This window comes from Trematomus bernacchii, unplaced genomic scaffold (assembly GCF_902827165.1).
Source record: "Trematomus bernacchii unplaced genomic scaffold, fTreBer1.1, whole genome shotgun sequence".
In the NCBI taxonomy this organism is placed as follows: Eukaryota; Metazoa; Chordata; class Actinopteri; order Perciformes; family Nototheniidae; genus Trematomus; species Trematomus bernacchii.
In genome coordinates, this window is record NW_022987720.1 from 205,168 (window position 1) to 225,779 (window position 20,612).

Below are 20,612 nucleotides of genomic sequence, written 5' to 3' on the forward strand. Positions count from 1 at the left end.
TTCGCTCTCTTTTTGTCCTGATCCATTTATATAAAAACCTGTCTGAAAATGAGTTGATCAGAAAACCGAGAGAAGAAGAAGAAAAAAAACTTCCGCTTCCGCTGTATGCTTCTGTTTACCTTCCGACCTCAGACACGGTATGGAGTTGACGTTTTGGTGGTCGTGTTATACAGCTTCGTAACTGAGTTATTTAAGCCAATAACTCACAAATACAGATCGACCATTCAAATGCAATAGAAATGCTGAGTCGGAGGCGAAGGCAAAGGCGCTTAAGAAGCCTTAACAAAAGGATTGGACGACGAAAAGCACACGCTATGGACATGTTTCGCCGTAGGACAGCTGAGGATGATGACCGTTATCACGCCCAAAGAACAGCAATGGTACGTTCATTAAATCACATTAATACTATCTAATGTAGGATTTATGGAGTTATGTAGGGCTAATTTGTGTCTTTGTATGTGTTCCAGATATGCGAATACTACGGAACGCGTCGTGTCCCGCGCTCTCTCTGGGTGAACAATAGAACATCGGCCTGGTGGGAGAAGGTGGTGCCAACGTACACCAATGTGCAGTGGATCAAAGATTTCCGAATGTCCAAGGGCTCTTTTCAACTCCTCTGTATTCGCCTGGAAGCAACGTTGGGGAGACGCAACCTAAAAAAATCGCCGCGGGGCAAGACACGCGCACAGCCCTTATGAGGCATCTGAACAGCATGGAAATTGTAAATTGACAATAAAGCTGATCTTTTGTACAGTGCATTTGGTTCTCTCTTTTATTTACCACAGTCAACAGACACAATTACAATAGTGCAGACACACCTTAGTGCAAAGATTAAATGTCAGTATCAAAACAGTACTCATACTGTATATTTGTATATTAATATGAGTATATTATTATGTTAAATGTGTGTTAAAGACAATGGGATGAGGTTGAAAGCTCTTTAAAAAGCTTTTGTATACCATCTTTACTGTGATAAATACATACATGTTAAGCATACACACCTGAAGAACTACGTTACACACACACAGGTTAGTCTGTGTACCGCTGCACTGCTGCTGGTTTAAACAAAGACAGTCATGATGCTAGTGCCGTGCATGTAGGTTCTCTTTTATTTATCAGCAGCAGATCAATAAGTGTCAGTAGTATCAAAACAATATAATAACAGTGGCAATATATATATAATAACAATAGGTAGGCTCAGCAGCAGACACACCTTAGTGCAAGTTAGGTGTCAGTATTAATAACAGTGGCATATATATATATAACCACAATAATACAAAATTAACTGTCCCAGGTGTAGGCAATTTGGGGTGAAGTGTCTTGCCCAGGGACACAACTACATCCTGACTGCAGTGGGGTTTGAACCTGTGCTCCCCTGATCCGAACACCAACGCACCAGACCACTGCACCACACGCCTCCCAACAAGTCATTGTACAGTTTATCAACGACGACAAGTTTTTCTTAATTTTGTATTGAAGGCCTGTTGGATTTAATCAGCTCGCTTCGCACTGCCAGAAGCCCAGCCTGAAAGGTATTTTGTTGCTCCACCTCGATTCCTGGGCCTTGTGTGAATGCAGCAGCCGTTCGTCGTGCATCTCCTTGGCACGCAGGTCCTCATTCTCCTTGCTGACCATGGCACGGGAGTCACGCCATGATGGTGTCAAGGAAGCTGTCATCGCGTGCCCACTTTCCTAAGGTGAAATATGCAAGATACAAGATCAGTTTAATCGCAACAACGAGACAACATTGTCCAACATTGGACATGGTGCAGGCAGGGACAGTGTACAAAATGCAGGTGTAAAGTAGAAGATAAGATAGGATCAAATAATATCAAATACAAAATAAATATCAAAGTGCCCTTATTTATTGTTTTGTGCTTAATGTATGCTTGAACTTTGTTTTATAGGGATTAGTGGACATCAGTTAGATGTGTAACCTTCTTTCAAGGCCAGAGTAGTTACAGTGTAAGTGGATTGACATCTAACATAACATGGCTGAGTACAATTATAACAATCAATAAAAAAAAGGAAAAATAAATAGAATTTCAATTACATTTCTACTTAAATGTGCAAAAATATTAGAACATCAGTCTTTGTGGTATGCAGGTAATCAACTGTTTAAGCTTTTACCATTAACATGTAGAATGAATGTTGCAAATGACTTGAAATTATAGCAACTACAATGTATTGTTAGAGGTAGCATTATGTCCAGCTAGCATGCTAATTGCTAACGTTATATTATCGTTTTATCCCGGAGGGGAAAACTAGTTTCTAATCTTGAGAGAAACACCTCGCCTGAAACACACGATTAGTGCCATGAGTTAGTGAAGCAAATTACAGAACATTGCACACTTATTCACAAGTCAAAACGTGTTCATAGCGGTTACGGCTGAGAATAGCTAGCTAGCTAGATGTTGTTAGCCAGCTTGGACCTAACGTTAGCAAGTTCTAGCATGGCTAGCTCGATCTACTGAGCAAATAAAAGTACATCTAAGACCAGTATTGTGCAGATTAAAACAATGCAGTGCATGTATTTTATTTTACCTTCGTAGTCGTCCCGACATGACTTTGCCAGGTCTGCTAACTTTGCAGAGCCACAGAAACTGCATTCAGTAGAAGCTTCTGAATGCGGCGCTTCGCGTCCTCCGAGTAAATCGCCAGAAGCGCAGACACATCCTCATCACTCCACCGCTCCGATGATTTATTTAGTGTTGCTATAATAACTGCTTTCACAAAAGTAATCTCTTCGGGTGCGCTGGCCGAAACGAGCAAATACAATGGCCGCTTACAAAAAAAAATTCTGAGTCAAACGGGCGTGGTTTGCATTCCGCACAGCCAATCAGACGTATGAACTATTTTCTCCCACAACAGTCCCTGCTCTCTAGCAGGGACTGAAAAGCGGGTCAGATGAACTAATTTGAACTACTTTAGTTCCTGGGGATTTTTGGTGTGAACGCAAATATATCGTAGTTCTGATGAACTATTGTGGGAAAAGTACTCCAAAGTACCGTAATTTTCGGACTATAAGCCGCAACTTTTTTCCCATTTTTCGACCCTGCGGTTTATATAACGGTGCGGCTAATCTATGGATTTTTACAGCTAACGGCCACTAGGGGACCTCCTAAATCTATGGATTTTACAGGTTACAGTCCACCACCTTTAACTCTATGGGCTCTATGGCCGGTCCGCGCCCCCCACCTTTAAGCGGCGGGCTCCAGCAGGAAAAGCTCGAGGCCGGAAAAGAGTGAGACAGGTAGCGCGCAAAAGTAAAAGTGGAACCGAGAGTGGTACGAGAGACAGAACGAGAGCAAGGCAGACAGACATTACGAGAGCGAGACAGTTTGTGCAAAGGAAGTTTTCATGCACAAACCCTCATTAAACATTAAAACACCTGCGGCTTATAGTCCAGTGCGGCTTATATATGTACACATCATTCAATTTAGCTGCTGCGGCTTATATTCAGGTGCGCCTTATAGTCCGAAAATTACGGTACTCCGGTGTGATTCGCTCACTTTTTGTCCTCATGCATTTGTATAAAATCCTGTCTGAAAATGAGCTGATCAGATTTTGGTCACTTTATGATGTCATAACAATTTTTGGGCTTGTGTGACCATTAGCCAATCAGCTACCCCCCCCCCACCTTATCACCTGAATCTCCTCCTAGAGCACCATTGTGTTCTTTTTAACCAAATATCTCTCAGAGGGGCGTGGGGAGTGGCTCCTTATTTTCATCTAAAGTAAAAGACAGAGAATCAGCACTTTTGAAACAGGGCTGAAACAGAGGGGATTATGGGATGCTACAATGCATGATCTGTTTGGTATTTCGAGGCAAACACTTCAGAGACATGTTTTGTATAAAACTGAGACCTATAATATATTGATGAAAAACAGTACCATAGGGGACCTTTAAGTGAACCAAAAGAGTGAAGTTGCTTTAGGAAAATACAAATCAATGAGCTAAACTCACTAAAACGCTAAGGTGAGGGTTACCAATAAGTTGGGTGATAATTATTATTACCTTCCACATAACTTCATACAGCTGCTGATATTTGGCTGTTTTTCATTACTTTTTTTAATATACATCTGACTTACTGATCACGGTATGGGCTAGCCATTATAAAAAAAAAACATTAAAAGCTTGAATTAGCAACCCCCCCCCCCCCCCCCCTCCCTTATGCAATTATGGATCCCACCTGGTGTAGGGCAGTGGCTCTATAATTGGCCGCACCAATCTAAAAGATCTTAGGGGTTAAAATGGTTATGTTGAGGCATTTGCTTGGAGATGGTAATGGGTATGGGGCGGTTAAGGTCAGGGTTAGGATCCTGAATGGACTTCATCTCTACCAATTACCCCCCAGCACACACACACACACACAGACAAACAATTCCCTAACACCCCCTACCAATCTGATAGAAGAGAAGTGCTTTAGGCATTATGGGTTAAGGCCTCTTTTACCACCCCTGGGAAATCACAGCAAAACAACGTAGGGAGATGCACCGTGACTGATGATATTGGTGTGAAATAACACAGACAGAGTGACATAGAGAAAGACAGCAGAGAGAGAGGAAATTATAGAAAATGGGATAAAGCCACAGATAGAGATATGAGGTTGGGTTAAATAGAGTGAAAAATTGACTTTCGAGAGAATGAAGCTAATATTGTCCACTCTCTGATTTTCTGCCATTTAGCTTGACGATGTGCTGATCTTTCTGGCTGCCGGACCGACTGAATATCTGACTGTTGTCTGTCAGGATGTCACACTGACTCTTTTATTTACAGTCTGTCATTATATAACTGCCGGAATTTGCATTGTGTGTTTGGAGCATGTTAGAAGACGTTAGATTGTGTGTCCAGGGAGCAGATGCTGAAGCACTCGTAGGGAAAAAGCTGGCACTCCCTCCCGTATGCCCTCTATCTATCTATCCAGAATATATTGTGGGTCTGGAGAGTAAAAAATACAATTAATTTCATCCTTTCAAAATTGCCTTGACTGGGTCACCTAAGGTGTGCATTTTTCCTATTAGCACCAACGAGTTGACACATTCGGTAATATCCTGCTGACAGTGTGAACCATGATCTGAACATTTGCATATCCTCCGAAAAAACTTTGTTTACGTCACATCTGCTTTGATCAGAATTGAACACAACGTCAAATAATTAATTTCCAAATGCCCCGTTTTCTTATACTGCCAAGGTTTGGAGCTTAATTTATTTATTTTGTCGTAGACACTCAACTTTTGCCGGATGTCTTTATTTTAATTGCTAAACTGCTTTCAGATGTAGCTCCAGGTAGCATTAGGGCATCAGGGGAAATACCATTTTTTACTGGTCTTTTCCCCCCTCCATCCCTCCATCTCTTGGGAGTGGAAGACAAAGGAGGAGTGGGAAATTCAGAGAGAGAGCGAGTCTCAGTAGGAAAACAGATGTGGTTCATTGAAGTGGAGCCAGCCCAGTCAGAGACAAAGACCTGAGAGCATGAGTGTATGATCCTCAACCAGCAGTGTGTGTGTGTGTGTGTGTGTGTGTGTGTGTGTGTGTATGTGTGTAAAAGGTATGGGTGAAAGAGGTGGGGAAAATATGTGGAGACAATAGAGACAGAAATGGTGATTTAAAAGAAACTCATAATTGAATCCACAAACACACAGTTGGATATACTAATACAAGTCTAGTCAATATTGTTTTGTTTGAATTGCAAGCCAAACAAGCCCATTCATCACTAGACAGATTCATATCTCAAGATGATTTTGGAGCTATGGCTTCATCATCCTGTTTGGATAAATGCTGCTAAGTAAACTGCGCCATATAAAATCAATGCATCAATGCCAGCACACAGCTGCACTTTAATTGTTTTGTATTCCACTGACTGGCGACTGTGGAATATGTTGGTTCCAAATTCTTTGTTGCAGGGTTGCAAACACTAAACTATTCATATTTGGATAAAACATGTTTTAATACAAAAGCACTGTCTTCAAACACTGGGTCTATACTTACTTTGGAAAAATGGGGTTAAGTTTGTTTTTCAATACGAGTTTTCTTCTTTCTGTGGGGGCAGAGGCTTTTGTCGCCGCTCACTGCTGCTGCACAAAAGAAGAAAGATAATGCCGTTTTTATTTTATTATTAGAACCAGTCTGGTTCCAAGCTTTATTACAAACTGTGTAACCTTAATGAACTCATGCACAGGCACAGTATCCTCAGACACGGCTGAATGGAAAAGGAAATCTCTTTTCAAGGTCTCTTTTGTTGTTTGTTTTGGTTTGTTTTGTATCAATGTATTCATTATTGGCTAAGTGAAACCATATAGACAACTCTCGGCATTTGCACATTTAAAGTAGACGTATTGAAGCAATTTCAAATTGTTCTTACCTTTTCATCTTGCTCTCTGCAACTAAACTTGTTGTTGGCTCATGTTTTATAAATCTATTTATTATTCATAGAAGCACTTAAATACTAGTTTCTCTGTTTCGGAATTTAAAAAAATGTGCAGTCTATTTTGATTAGTATTCCCCAAGTAGTTGGCAAAACTAACACCACCAAGATAACAGGCACATTTGTCCCATTACAGTATGTCCCTTTTCATTGCCTTCACAACGTGAGAGATACTGCAGTATTAGCATTCATCCTGCTTTGCCTTGATGACATTTTGCCAAATCCAGCTTTTCACTGATAATTACTTATTTGTTTGTTTGTGTGTGCGTTTATGCGAGAGGCTCATTAGAAAAGCACTGATGGAGACTGTACTAAAAGAAAAAAAATGCCTCCCTCCCAACCCCATTTAAAAGAAAGAAAGAGGAAGCACGAAGGAGGTTATGAAATATGAAAAGAGAGGGACAAAGATTTGGAGCAAGGCAGTGACAGTAAAAGACAGAAGGAGGGAGAGTGATGGCAGAGAGCGAGCAAGAGGGACATTTTGAGAGATTTGACTCATTAAAAAGAGGAGCACAACAAGGGGAGATGGCATTAATCAAGCTCTGAGCTAATGAGGCATTTACTCATTACCCTGAAATAGAGAGGCCAAGGGGGGGAAAGAAGGGAGGAAAAAGGGGAGGGGGGAGAGAAAGGAAAGAGAGACCAAGGCATGAATTAAAAGAGTGAAAAACGTAAATAATGAAGTAAGAAAGAGAACAATATGGAGGTGACAGAGTATCGGTACCTGGTGTGTAAGGGCCTTTAAGGCCCTTACACACCAGGCCGATATCGGCCGTCTTGCGTTGTTGGGCGAAAACGGGTTCCTTGTCGCCCAAATTCAATTTGGTGTGTCCCGAACCCTCGGCCGTGACACGCCTTATTTGGCCTTTCACGGTCGAGGCCAAGAAACCACTCTGATCAGCTGTTCAGCTTGCAAATGAGAAGCGAAACGGAAGTGAGGGACGTAAACAAACGATTTAAGGCACAAGACAGCAGCTAAACACCAGCAGGTGATACTTAAAGACATCAAACATAGCCCTTAAATGTCCTCTCTTACCTCCCACACATAGCAGGGACATCTCTGATATCGGCGGGAGCGTCCCCGGCTGTCCTCTGCTGAGAGCTCCGTGATTTGTTTGGTCAAGTCCGGTTTTTCATCTCATCTTAAGGTGTGATGGGAGGATAAGTGGGACAGGTAAAGACAGAGTGAATACGCAGTGTAGAAACAGATAGTATTGATGTAGGAACTAAAACCTTGGGCTCTATTTAAAGACCTGCCATTTGGGGTCTTTACTAGAATTAGTCACGTTAAATTCAACTGGTTGAAAAGGCTCTGTTTTACCCCTTAACTTCTCTATACTGCAGTTGTTTCATGATATAGTCCGCGTGGAAATGTACTTTAAAGTGGGTTTTTGTCTCATTGGGGAGGTTATTCTATATTATGTATTGATTTTAAGATTTACGTTAATGTATAATATCAATCACACAGTAAGAAAACCTTAGCTTGCTAGAGGACTTGATAAATGAATAAAGGTAAAACTAAGTTTAATCACTATTTTGATGTCTTGGTAAAAACGATGTATCATCAAGGAGAAAATTAGCAAATGAAAGTCATTTTTGCTATCAGAGTGCTTTTAAAAAGCATCAAGGCTTTTCATTAGACTAATGGCAAAGCAGTGCAAGAGACAAAACAAGTGTGTGTTTAATGCATTTGTGTGTGTGTGTGCGCACATTGCATGGCCATCTGTGGAGTGATCTATGTCCCTCCTTGCTAAATGGAGTCGTTAATATTTGCATTATTTAAACCAAGACATCTATAACTCATTTATTGTGAGTCTTTCAGGCTTTTAGAATGAAAAGGATTGTCGTGGAGCCAAAACAAATACCCTACACTGCACATTACTGCAGGAGGGCTTTGCTTTGTGGTCTTTTTCTGCTGCTGTGAAGTGGAACCGAAACAACGAAGGAACAAAGATGTGTTTTTATTTACTGGTTTTGCTGTTCTTTGCCGCTTCTGGCTGTTGTTTCAAGTTATCTCTGCCAGTGATGGGACTGTTCATGCTGTGGTGGACAGGCTGAGCAAAGAAAGAGAAAACAATGTTTTTGTTTCTGTAGAATAAAAAGACTCAGATTGTACACAGATATTATAGTGTCTCTGTCTTACTGAGGAACAGCTAATTGCTAATGTAGCAGGCAAGGCACGTTTATTTATATAGCACCTTTCAACACAAGGCAATTCAAAGTGATTTACAAAAATGAAAGACATTAGGAGCAACATATTATAAACATATTATAAAATGATATCTAGAAACACTCATTTAAAAGCAAAGATAATAAAAGTTACAGTGCAGTTTAAGATATGAATATATCAATTAAAAGCAGCGGCAAAAATAAAAGTCTTCAGCCTGGATTTAAAAGTAGTCAGAGTTGCAGCGGACCTGCAGGTTTCTGGGAGTTTGTTCCAGATATTTGGAGGATGGCCATAAACTAAATCAATCAATCAATCATGGCAGTACTAGATTGAGGGCTATTACCAGGACATTCAAGTCATTTGAATTAATCATGTGTCCTTATTCTAAGATGTAGACACATTTCACAGGACTTGCTGGTGATGCTTAAAGAAGTTATAACAATCTATCCACACCATAAATATATATCTGTACCAATGTATCCACATCAGTCTGGACCAAAGACATTCCATATGTGGAGCCATATGCCAGTGTGGCTAATAACCCCCTAATGTTTGCAACATATACAATAATGCATCTCTCTTTTTAATGGTAGCTATAGTTTTGTTGGCATTGTTTTGCTTGAGGAGAAATACACCAGGGAAACCAATCATGAGTTTGTTGACTAAAACCTTAACAGTATAATTTAAAGGTCACCTATTATGCAAAATCCACTTTTTCATGTCTTTTATACATAAACATGTGTCCCCTCTGTGTAAAGAGATTCTGAACGTTTCAGGAACAAAGATTGGCTCACTTTTTGTCCTGATCCATTTATATATAAACCTGTCTGAAAATGAGCTGATCAGATTTTGGCCACTTTATGATGTCATAACGATTTTTTGGCTTGTGTAACCATTAGCCAATCACCAACCAAGGTAACGCCCCCCACCTTATCACCTTATCACCTGAATCTCCTCCTAGAGCACCATTGTGTTCTTTTTAACCAAATCTCTCTCAGAGGGGCGTGGGGAGTGGCTCCTTATTTTCATCTAAAGTAACAGACAGAGAATCAGCACTTTTGAAACAGGGCTGAAACAGAGGGGATTATGGGATGCTACAATGATCTGTTTGGTATTTGGAGTCAAACACTTCAGAGACATGTTTTGTATATATCTGAGACCTATAATATATTGATGAAAAACAGTATAATAGGGGAGCTTTAAGTTTCTAAACCTCCAATGACACCACAGCACAAAGCATCTCTAAAACGTTCAAAAGATTTTTCTCAACCTCTCTCTGGTTCCCGTGGCCTCCTCCCATTTTCCTTCCTTCTCCCTCTGTTATTGTCCTCATCATAACCCTGCCTGTGCACGATTCACATCTAATCTGAGTGATCCCAGATCAGTGGAATTATAAGTCTGGGATCTATTTTTAGCTCGGTTCAAACCTTTTTTCTTCCTCTTCCATCTTATACAGTAGACCTTTATATGACAAACAGTTTAGTTTGAATTAAATCTCAAGCTTGTTCCAGGTCCGTCTCGTGTGTGAATATGTAATTAAACTCTCTCTTTGTCTGTTTCTGTGACTTTTACTCGCCAGGACTCTGACCTTGTCCTGACGTTCAACCTGTCCATGCATCGCTCCTGGTGGATGGAGAACGGCCCGGGGTGCAGGGTGACACCCATCACCCCTCCTCCCTCCTGGGCACCCGAAGACCACCGATATATATCTATATCCGGCTGTCTGATGGATTTCCAGTTCATAGAGGTGGCTCACTCCTCGCTGCAGATACTCCTGGCTGTAAGTACTGGAGCTAAATGAGTACTTTCCAGTATGCTCTGCAATTTGAAACTCAAGTATACAGTAAGGACACACACCGTTACGCCTAGGCTCGTGGCTTTGAACAGCCTTGTAACTAATACTAATGACCTGTCCCTAACAGCGAGTGCTGCTGTAAATGTGTAGCAGTTCATATTTTATTTTATTTGCATGACCTATTTGCTTTCTTTCTGACATGAGGCAGTAAATGAACCTTAAGCTTGTAGCTAGGGATGTATTTAGCCTTGCTATCATACCAGCTAGTTTGGAATTTTCCAATCATGATTGGTGGGCGGCGTGTGGTGCAGTGGGTTGTGCGTTGGTGTTGGGATCAGGGGGGTCACAGGTTCAAACCTCACTGCAGTCAGCATGTCGTTGTGTCCCTGAGACACTTCACCCCAAATTGCTCCTGTGGGGATTGCCCACAGTATTGAGTATGTTAGTCGCTTTGGATAAAAGCGTCTAACAAGTAACATGTAATGTAATGTAATGTAATGTAATGTAATGTAATGTAATGTGGGCACAGGAGAAAAGCAAATGAATGTAAGGAATTGTTATTCAGTCATCACAGTGAGTTAGCGTTAATTAGCTAGCTAAGTGCAGCTAAAACAACCTGCTTGTTAAAGAAATTACCATAAAAGCCTCCAGCATGTAACTATAAGAAAACAAAAACTGTGTTTTAAAAGTTGTTTATATAGTTAAATGTACAAAATACATGTTCAGGAGAGTTTAAAGAAACTACAGACTGTTGATAATGGGTTTGGATATCGTGAGTGATTATATCCAAAGACATTGATAATGATATTAATAACAATAATCAATTTTAATTAGAGACAATAATCACACTCAAAAGACAATGTACATTTATCAGGATCAGAATCAAAATACCTTTATTCGTCCCACAGAGGGGACATTTACCATTGTTACAGCAAAGAGCCAAAGATAGCTTAATATCACTCAAGAAGCATGCATATACAAATAAATAAAAGGTAAAAACTAGAAATCACGCATCTATCTAATAAAATAACATACTAAAAATGTTCTCACCTTACTCTTGGAAAAAAAGACCAAATGAATTCCAAAATATTGCAGTCTGTGTGACGGAGAGAGAGAAACTTTAAAATGAATCAAATGATTATATGTATGATCTATAGAGTCACCCCCGCTAGTACATTTAGTTTAATGTATTCTAAAGTGTACCACAACCATGCCAACTTCTCTGTCTTTTGCGATGGTTCGGGGAATTGTGGGTGATTGTGCAACTTTGTGGTAAAATAAAGCATCCCGACTCCATTAAGTTAATAACCTCATACCCTTATTAACATTGAAAAGCTAGATAAACTGCTTTAGAGTCTCTCTCTCTCATCTCATCAGTTTTTTCTTTGTAGCTCTCTCGTGCTCGCTCTGTCTTATTTCATTGTTACAAAACAACAACGTTTCCCTTCTCTTTGTTTCCTCTGCCTGGCGCTTACCCTCGCCCTCTGTATTTCTTCCTCTCCTGAGCTGTCAGACTGCGATAATTAGCAGGATCAGAAGAGACAGTGGAGAGAGGAAAAAAGAGCATGAATGAGGGAGGCCTGTCACTTTTAATCTGAGTCTCCTCAGTACTGAAACTCCGATTTTCGAGAGCGCTTATGAATACAGACGCTTGCACGATAAACAAACAGGCGCTTCAATGTGACTGCATGCATCATTACACCAACACAAAGACAGAAAAAGAGTTTGGGAGTTTCAGCGTGGCTTTTCTTTTTTCTTTTCCACGTCTTCCTCCCCTCACTTGGCATGACTGTCTCTCGCCCGCTCTCCTCATGCACTTTCTGTCAATCGATAGCGGTACTTATAGTGTGGCTGAGTGCCAAGCCACCGCACAGCTGTACCACTGTCTCGCTGTAATTGGTGTGTGGAAACACTGTCATGCTCCATGAGCACACTCTCAACACTGTGACTGGTTCACTGGCTGACTGGCTGGCTGGTTCACTGTAATTGGTGGAAACACTGTCAGGTTCTTTAATAGCATACGTCCAACCGGTAGACTCGATGACTAAGTGCGGGGTTAGGGTTCGGTTGGGTTGCTCTCTTCTTTGCATGTTTACTGGTCAGCTGATTGTTAGCAGTGTAAAGGAAAGGGGTTACAGGTGAGTCCAATGTTTTCTACAAATCATGGCACTTTTTGACAGACTGGGATTGGGAAAAAGCCACTGTCAGCTGTCAAGGTCTTCAACAGAGCTTGTTTTTGTTTGGGAATGATTGCCAATGTCCCCAGTCAGTTACAGGTATATCTGTTGTAGAAATTAAAGTTTGGCAAATGCAACCTTGTAAAGTTGTTTTGGTCTTCAAATTGTCAAAAATACACTTCCGTCCTAAAGTCCAATTCCAAGGTCTCTAAATTTCCAAAGTCTTTAAATTTTTGTTAGTTCAAAACCCAAACCTATTCAATTTAATAGGCTACAGATTTGGAATTCTCAGCCATTTTTGCGTTAACAATATCTTCAAATGTATTCAAAGTATTTTGCTGCCGATCAACAGATTGATTAGGTCACACATCATCGCATCTCTTAAGTTATTCCTTATATCTACATGAGATAAGAAAGTGAGCTTGTAAAAAAATGTAAACAAATGTACTGACAAGCTGATTAGCGTGCTCCCTGACTGTTACAGCACTGATTAGTTTTCCAAACTGCAAATCTCAAAGGGATTTCTTTACACTTTGGTGCACAGTATGAAGATAGGAGCTGAAGAGGAGCATGGGGCTTCTCCAGGGAGATTTAGAGAGTTGTTGTTTTTTCTCCTCCTACCTTATCTAATAGCATGGGCTGATCATTAAATTACATTTTTGCAACAAAGAACGACTAAGATTAGGCTTCCTGCTGGCATGGTTGTCCAAAGTGCCTGCCTGCCTGTAATTTCAGTGATTAGCATAATTCAACTAGAGTGGGGAAACTAATCAGTGAAATCACCTACTGTAAAGGCAGCCTCCATACACTCAGCATCCCATTGGACACACAGTTGAAAAAGCCTTGAATTTTAAATCCTGTGTGTTCATGTGATGAAGAGTATCATCATCTGTGCTGCTTGTTTGCATGTTAGCAACTCTGAACACTGAGAGAATGAACACAAATTGCAGCCATTTTAGCCTAACTGCTCAACAGTATTGGTAGGTAATGATGTTTTGCTCCAAATTGGCTCATATCCTTGACGTAAAATCTAAAATATTGCAACAGTTTTCTTAAAATGGCCCATAACCAACACGCAATATAAGCTTTTAGGACAGTTAGGCTATTTTGCTTTCCCTGCAACCTTTCAAAGTTATTTTTTTAGTTGCAGATTATTTTATGTACACCAAATATATGCATGATGCAAAACAGAACAAGCAAGTAGCTCTGCCAACACAGAGCGCTGTATTTGGGTCACTGAAGAGAAGACTGAGTCAACAGCCATGATACAGCTCTTTGAGGCTGTGAGAAGGGAAGGGAATTTATACAATGTTATTGTCATGATAGATGCTGTGTATCAGTGCAATTCTTTATTGATTCTATTATTGATTTCTGATCACGTTGTTGTGTGGCAAAAAAGTAGGCCTTCACCAGTTTTCAGCATCACATAGCTTTTTTTATTATCTCAGAGTCCGAACACAGTGTAGAATGACCTGATGATTGTGAATCTCTAGAAAATCTAATGCCAATCCAACAAAAAATATTTCACTCAAACCCAAACATTTCAACTTCATGGTGGCACTAAAAAGAGGTCTTTAGAATACTTCATCCATCGAGAAGTTGTGGAGGTATTTCAGTCTTGACCAAAGTGGTGAACTGAGTGACCAACATTGCCCTCCCTATATTCATCGATGGCTATAACAAAGTCAATATTTTAGTCCTGATATGACTTACAATATGTAACAAAAATATAAAAACCAAGGACAATTGAACCACCAAAAAGTGACCCATTTGGGGAGTTTATAGACATTCAGCGGACTATCCTTTATCTGTCCTTTCATTATGATCAGTAAGATGGCACTGTTTTAATGACCACAACTAAAGCATATACTCTCCATCATTGAAATATTAAACAATTACTAAAAGTATAACACAGAAATATTTGATATTTGAGTTTCTAGGCTTCCTTGTTCATCATCGGGTACAAAAGTTGAGTCATTAGCATATGAAGCTATACTTTAACTTTCATTGACTAAACACAGACAATGATGTCATACGCAAACAATGATATTAGTGGAAGCAGCACTGGGAACACATTGGTTTTCATAGCAGAGTTGTTATTCAGAGATCAGGGAAAAGAAAGAACAATGCATGTGAATTGAACCAGTCATCCAAGCAGTCGCTGAGCTCTACCGCACTAATCCCACATTTGATGAAAAAGTTGAACCTTCCCTTTTTGCCTGTTATTTTCAGATTAAGACGGGTAAGAGCTCATTTAATGAATCAAAGAAAAGCTTGCTTTAACAAGGAATGGTAAATTATACCTCTAAAGTTCAAGGGTGAGCAAGGTTAATGCTGTATGTTATCCTCATTGTGATTAATTTCTGTTGCTGTAAATTATGTGCCGTTTCTCAAAGGCATCAAACATTAGAAACAATGTGAGATGCAAGTTATTAGACAGAATGTTGCATAAGGATTACAACACAGGCTGAAACATAACTGTACAATTAAAATTCCTCATAAACATTGGGAGGGTTTTGGGGCGTAAAGGCGCAGGGAATGGGAAATAATCAATTTTGGATCAAAATGTCTTCATGATCTTCCGAAATGTTGGTCACAAGTCAACCCGTGGGGCTGGTTCAGTTTTACTAACCTTGAAGGGGTTGATGCATGAGACTTTCCACAGAGACTGTTTTGGCAAAATGCATTCTTGCCTTCCTCCACAGTGGAGAACAAACTGCGTCACCGGGTGACTGACCTATAAGTGCCTTCCCCATGGCATCTGTCGTGGCTTCTCTGAAAGGTCTCCTCCCACGATGATCCCCCTGCATTTTTTGGTTCTACCACAAGCTCTCTAAAAAAAACGTCAGGTGTTATTACAATCTCTGCTTGGCTGTTGTGCTGGCTCTTTGTATATAAACTCATTTTATACACAGTGGTCTCAATCTATTGGAAATCCAATCCCCAAGGTTCAAGGTTCAAGGTTCTTTATTGTCAATCTGACATAGCTACAGAGTAATTATGTAGTTGAAAATCTTATGTCACAGGCTTCTCCAACAATGCAACATAATAACATAATAACAATAAGAGCAAGAGCAATACAAAAAGAATAATAGTTATAAAATAAAATAAAGTTATGATGTGGAATAGTGCAATAGAGTCTATATACAAGTTATTGTAATGATATATATATATATTAGGTATTAGATACATACTACTGAGTAGCAGATGAATGTTTGAAGTTGTTTCAACAGTTCCATTTTTTTAACAGTCTCACTGCCCGCGGGAAGAAACTGTCTCCGAATCTTCTTGTCCTTGCCAGGATGCTGCGGGAAAATGACTGTGGTTTTTAGCAAAATATCTCGACAACTGTTGAGTGGATTGTCCTTTAATTCTGACCACACATTGATGTTTCCCTGAGGATGAATCACTTTAGTCATCATTTTAATGCAATGCCATCATTAGCTCATATTGGACAATTAGTTGCCTATGACTAAATAAGCTGCATACATTTACTAACTCTCTGAAAAATATGTTTTAAAAGAATTGAAAATACATTGTGAAACTAGAGGCTGTACCTGCAATGTAGGAATCCCACTCTGGAGTCATTATCTTTGTTGTTCAGAACATTCTGTCCTCGCTCTGAAGGGAAAAACATATTAGACTAAACTTTTCAGAAAGTCGAGAAAATGTATGCCTGACAGTTTATCAACCATACCGTTACTCTTTCCTGCCTTAGAATAATGCCACTAGCTTTTTGCTGACTCACTGTTGCCTAACTACAGTAGCTGCGTTGTTTATCATGCACCTGCTGCACAGTATTTTTAAGATGGGATAAAGACTGTTGTCATGCCTCCAGGGAAACTGTGTGTCACTGTGCACATAAAAGCCCATTAAAAAAATGTTTTTCTCTCTGAATGAGCGCTGTGAGGGGAAGTGGGGAAGTTGTACAGGTTATTGCATGTCAGACTGACCAGGGCAGCGATCCTGTCCGTGCTGAAGCGGCGCTATTTCCATTTCCACTCATCACACCCAGCACCTTCAGTACTGCCGCGGTAACTAGGTAACACTAATCCAAAGACAAAATGAAAAATGAACCTGTGTCAGAGCACACAATTGGGAGCAGCTCAGTTTAATTCAGCCCATCCGAATACAGACAGAAAATGGGAAGAAATGTTAGACAGACAACAGAGAGGAACAAGGAAGAAACCAAAATACATTTTGTACTGACACTGTGGTCAATTACCATTATGAACTGTTTATATAAAAAAAAAACTATGAATCAAAATGGTTTGAAACTACACTGAAAAAACTGAAACGTTGACTATAATTAAATGTATTGTGTCAACAGATTTCACATAAATGTATTAGGTTGTATTAGTTGGTTGAACGCAATAATATCAAGTTTAAATATTAGGTTCAACTAAATATTATTGCTTTCAACTAACCTAATACAGTTATGTGAAATATGTTGACATAATACATTTAATTTAGGGCTGTCAGTCGATTAAAATATTTAATCGCGATTAATCGCATGATTGTCCATAGTTAATCGCGATTAATCGCAAATTAATCGCACATTTTGTATCTGTTCTAAATGTACCTTAGAGGGATATTTTTCAAGTTTTTTAATACTCTTATCAACATATGAGTGGACAAATATGCTTTATATGTTTGTTTATTATCATTTGAACAATGACAAATATTCTCATGAATATTAAACACAACAACCTCTGAACATTACAAATATTCACCTCAATTCAACCTGGAACCTCTCTCATACAATAATACAATACAAAGTGTGTGTGTGTGTGTGTGTGTGTGTGTGTGTGTGTGTGTGTGTGTGTGTGTGTGTGTGTGTGTGTGTGTGTGTGTGTGTGTGTGTGTGTGTGTGTGTGTGTGTGGTGTGTGTGTGTGTGTGTGTGTGTGTGTGTGTGTGTGTGTGTGTGTGTGTGTGTGTGTGTGTGTGTGTGTGTGTGTGTGTGTGTGTGTGTGTGTGTGTGGACACTGTGATGGATCGTTGGAGCTACAGTATGTGCAGCTCAAGGCATATATGCTCGAACGGGAGCTGCAATAATGTTGCGCGTACTATCCGTGCTGAGTGTGCTGACTTTTCGTACAATGTCCCACTGTCTGGCTACCTGCATAAAGTCAAGTGCTCGGCGCAGTTGTCGGCGAAATGTCATTGAAACAGCTCCTTATATCCGTTAGCGCAGCTAGCTAGCACCAGATGCTAACAACAACAACACGTAAGGTGTGCCTCGCTCGCGCGAGTCGCCCCACACATACACACACCCTCCCGGTCCTCCCGATGGCCAGTCCGGGCCTGCCGGTGAGCGTGGAAGTGTGGTCTGCCACAAGCGGGTGGCAGGAGCGGGGCTGTCAGCATCAGCTTGTAGATGGTATTTTACACTCGATGCGCTCTGAAACTACGGGGCGGCCGAGGACAAAAAATACACATGCGTTAATCGCGTTAAAATAATTAGTGGCGTTAATTTTCTTTTGCGTTAACGCGTTATTAACGCGTTAACTTGACAGCCCTAATTTAATTATCAACAATTCCGTTTTTTCAGTGTAGAAATGGATCAGAATGTCTCCAGAAAGAAGAGCTGCAACAAGAAATCCAGAAAGAAGTTGAAGTGGAGAAACTCAATTTGTGAAAGAAGCCAAAAAGGCAGTGAAAATTGGTCGAGAGAACTTTAGCGCTGACTAAAGTTTAAGTTTAATTAATTATAAGTGTTGAATGAAGTAGATTGTTGAAAGGAGGTGGAAGATTCAGTTCAATTTCAAGAACTAAGAGTAACTGACATCATAAAAGTGTGATCATTTCTCAATTAAACAAATAAACATGAAAACTGTGAAGTTTCCAGTTGAAGAACGTTATAAATTATCATAATGTAAACATTTAAGGAAATTGAGATTGAGTAATTGTGTCTTATAATATTATGTGTAACGTAATCATTTCACTCATACATTTTCCCAAACATAACTCTTGGTAAATGTTCACTTCCTCATATTTTTGTATTTCTCTCTGTGGAAATATAATAATCTAAAAGCTGTAACCTCCACTGCATGACTCACTGTCAGTAAAGTATTGTAGATGAGAAAATAAATAAATGAAGCTACCATCGAGGTCAGAGTAAAGCGCTGTGGGCTAAGAGTTATGGACGGTGGTTTAGATTTTCCTGATAATAATCGTCATATCAACATCTGTTGTGGGGGATTTTATTATGTACTTTAGATATAAAATATTTATCCCTGCACCACTCAAAATGATGGATGCATCAGGAAAAGTCTGAATATAACTGCAGGCACCAAACCTTCTCAGTCCCAGAACTCCTACAAGAAACGAGATAAGGAACACAAACTAATAGCTAATATCGGTGTGTCTTATTTGGGCATGGGGAGAAGATCAAATCATTGTAAACAGGATATTATGTTTACATGCAGCAACACCAAAACAGAATACTTCAGCATCCAGAATATTAACAGGATATTGATGCGTAGGGAAATGCACTCCGTCACAGCTGATCAAACGCTCTCTATCGCAGGGCGGCACAGCTCTCTGCACTCTGTTCAGCAGTACCAACATATCTGCACCTCAAAGACATTTCCAGAGGCAATGAGCCTGCAGAAGACACAACGGGCTCAGCTTTGACTGCAGGTGACCGAAAGCTCCTGAATGTCTTTCAAACAACATTTTGACTTTGTGTCCTTTAATTTAATACTAATTATCATTCTGGCTGGAGTGGTAGCGGACAGGGGAAGCTACTTCGAGGTCATCTTAGGTTTTTAAAGGCAAGGCAAGTTTTTTTTAAATAGCACCTTTCAACACAAGGCAAGTGCTTTATAAAAATGAAAGACATTAAGAGCTTTAAAGGTCCCCTATTATACTCTTTTTCATCAATATATTATAGCTCTCAGTTATACAAAACATGTCTCTGAAGTGTTTGGCTCCAAATACCAAACATATAATGCATTGTAGCATCCCATAATCCCCTCTGTTTCAGCCCTGTTCCAAAAGTGCTGATTCTCTGTCTTTTACTTTAGATGAAAATAAGGAGCCACTCCCCACGCCCCTCTGAGAGATATATATATATATTTTTTTTTAAAACACAATGGTGCTCAAGGAGGAGATTCAGGTGATAAGGTGGGGGGGGGGGTTACCTTAGTTGGTTATTGGCTAATGGTTACACAAGCCAAAAAAACGTTATGACATCACAAAGTGGCCAAAATCTGATCAGCTCATTTTCAGACAGGTTTTTATCCAAATGGATCAGGACAAAAAGTGAGCGAATCTTTTTTCCTGAAACACATTTTCACATTGGATTTTGCATACTACTGTAGGTGACCTTTAAGGCAAAAAGAAAAGTCTTCGTCCTGGATTTTAAAGATATTTGGAGCATAATAACTGAATGCAGCTTCTCCATGTTTAGTTCTGACTCTGGGGACAGAAAGCAGACCAGTCCCAGAAGACCTGAGAGTTCTGGATGGTTCATAATTTAGCAGGAGATCAGAAAATTCAGTGCTTTATAAACCACTTGCAGTATTTTTAAATCAATTCTTCGACAGACAGGAAGCCAGTGTAAAGACTTCACAACTGGAGTGATGTGATCCACTTTCCTAGTGTTGGTGAGGACTCAGGCAGCAGCGTTCTGAATAAGCTGCAGCTTTCTAACAGATATTTTAGTGAGACCTGTGAAGACACCGTTACAGTAGTCGAATCTACTGAAGATAAAAGCATGGACAAGTTTTTCCAAATCCTACTGTGACATAAAGGTATGCTGCTAGCTTGCTGTCAATTGCATTGAGATTTTACAGCCAGTAAAGGTTGAAATAAACTTTGACCGGTGGTAATTTCTCAAAGCATATCTGATAAATAAAAGCCTGCGGTGTTACCCACATTGATTTTCTCATCACTGCTGATCCCCATGCTGACACTGGCAGCATTGTCTATTTCCAGTATTTGGCTCACATCTAAGTACAGTCATCACCCTCTGAGAAAAACACTGTATTTATATGACTCGTGTACTTGTCGGGAACAAGGAGAGATATAAGGAGGT

The 20,612-nt window shown here is 39.9% G+C and overlaps 1 protein-coding gene across 1 annotated transcript in view; it reads left to right on the forward strand.

The window, feature by feature from the left end:
* The window catches only part of nkain2 (sodium/potassium transporting ATPase interacting 2), a 43,496-nt gene that overhangs the window by 11,561 nt on the left and 11,323 nt on the right, over positions 1 to 20,612 (forward strand). The window contains exon 3 of the mRNA XM_034143058.1: positions 10,178 to 10,378. Coding sequence (XP_033998949.1) covers positions 10,178 to 10,378 — 201 coding nt within the window. The remainder of the gene's footprint in view (positions 1 to 10,177; positions 10,379 to 20,612) is intronic.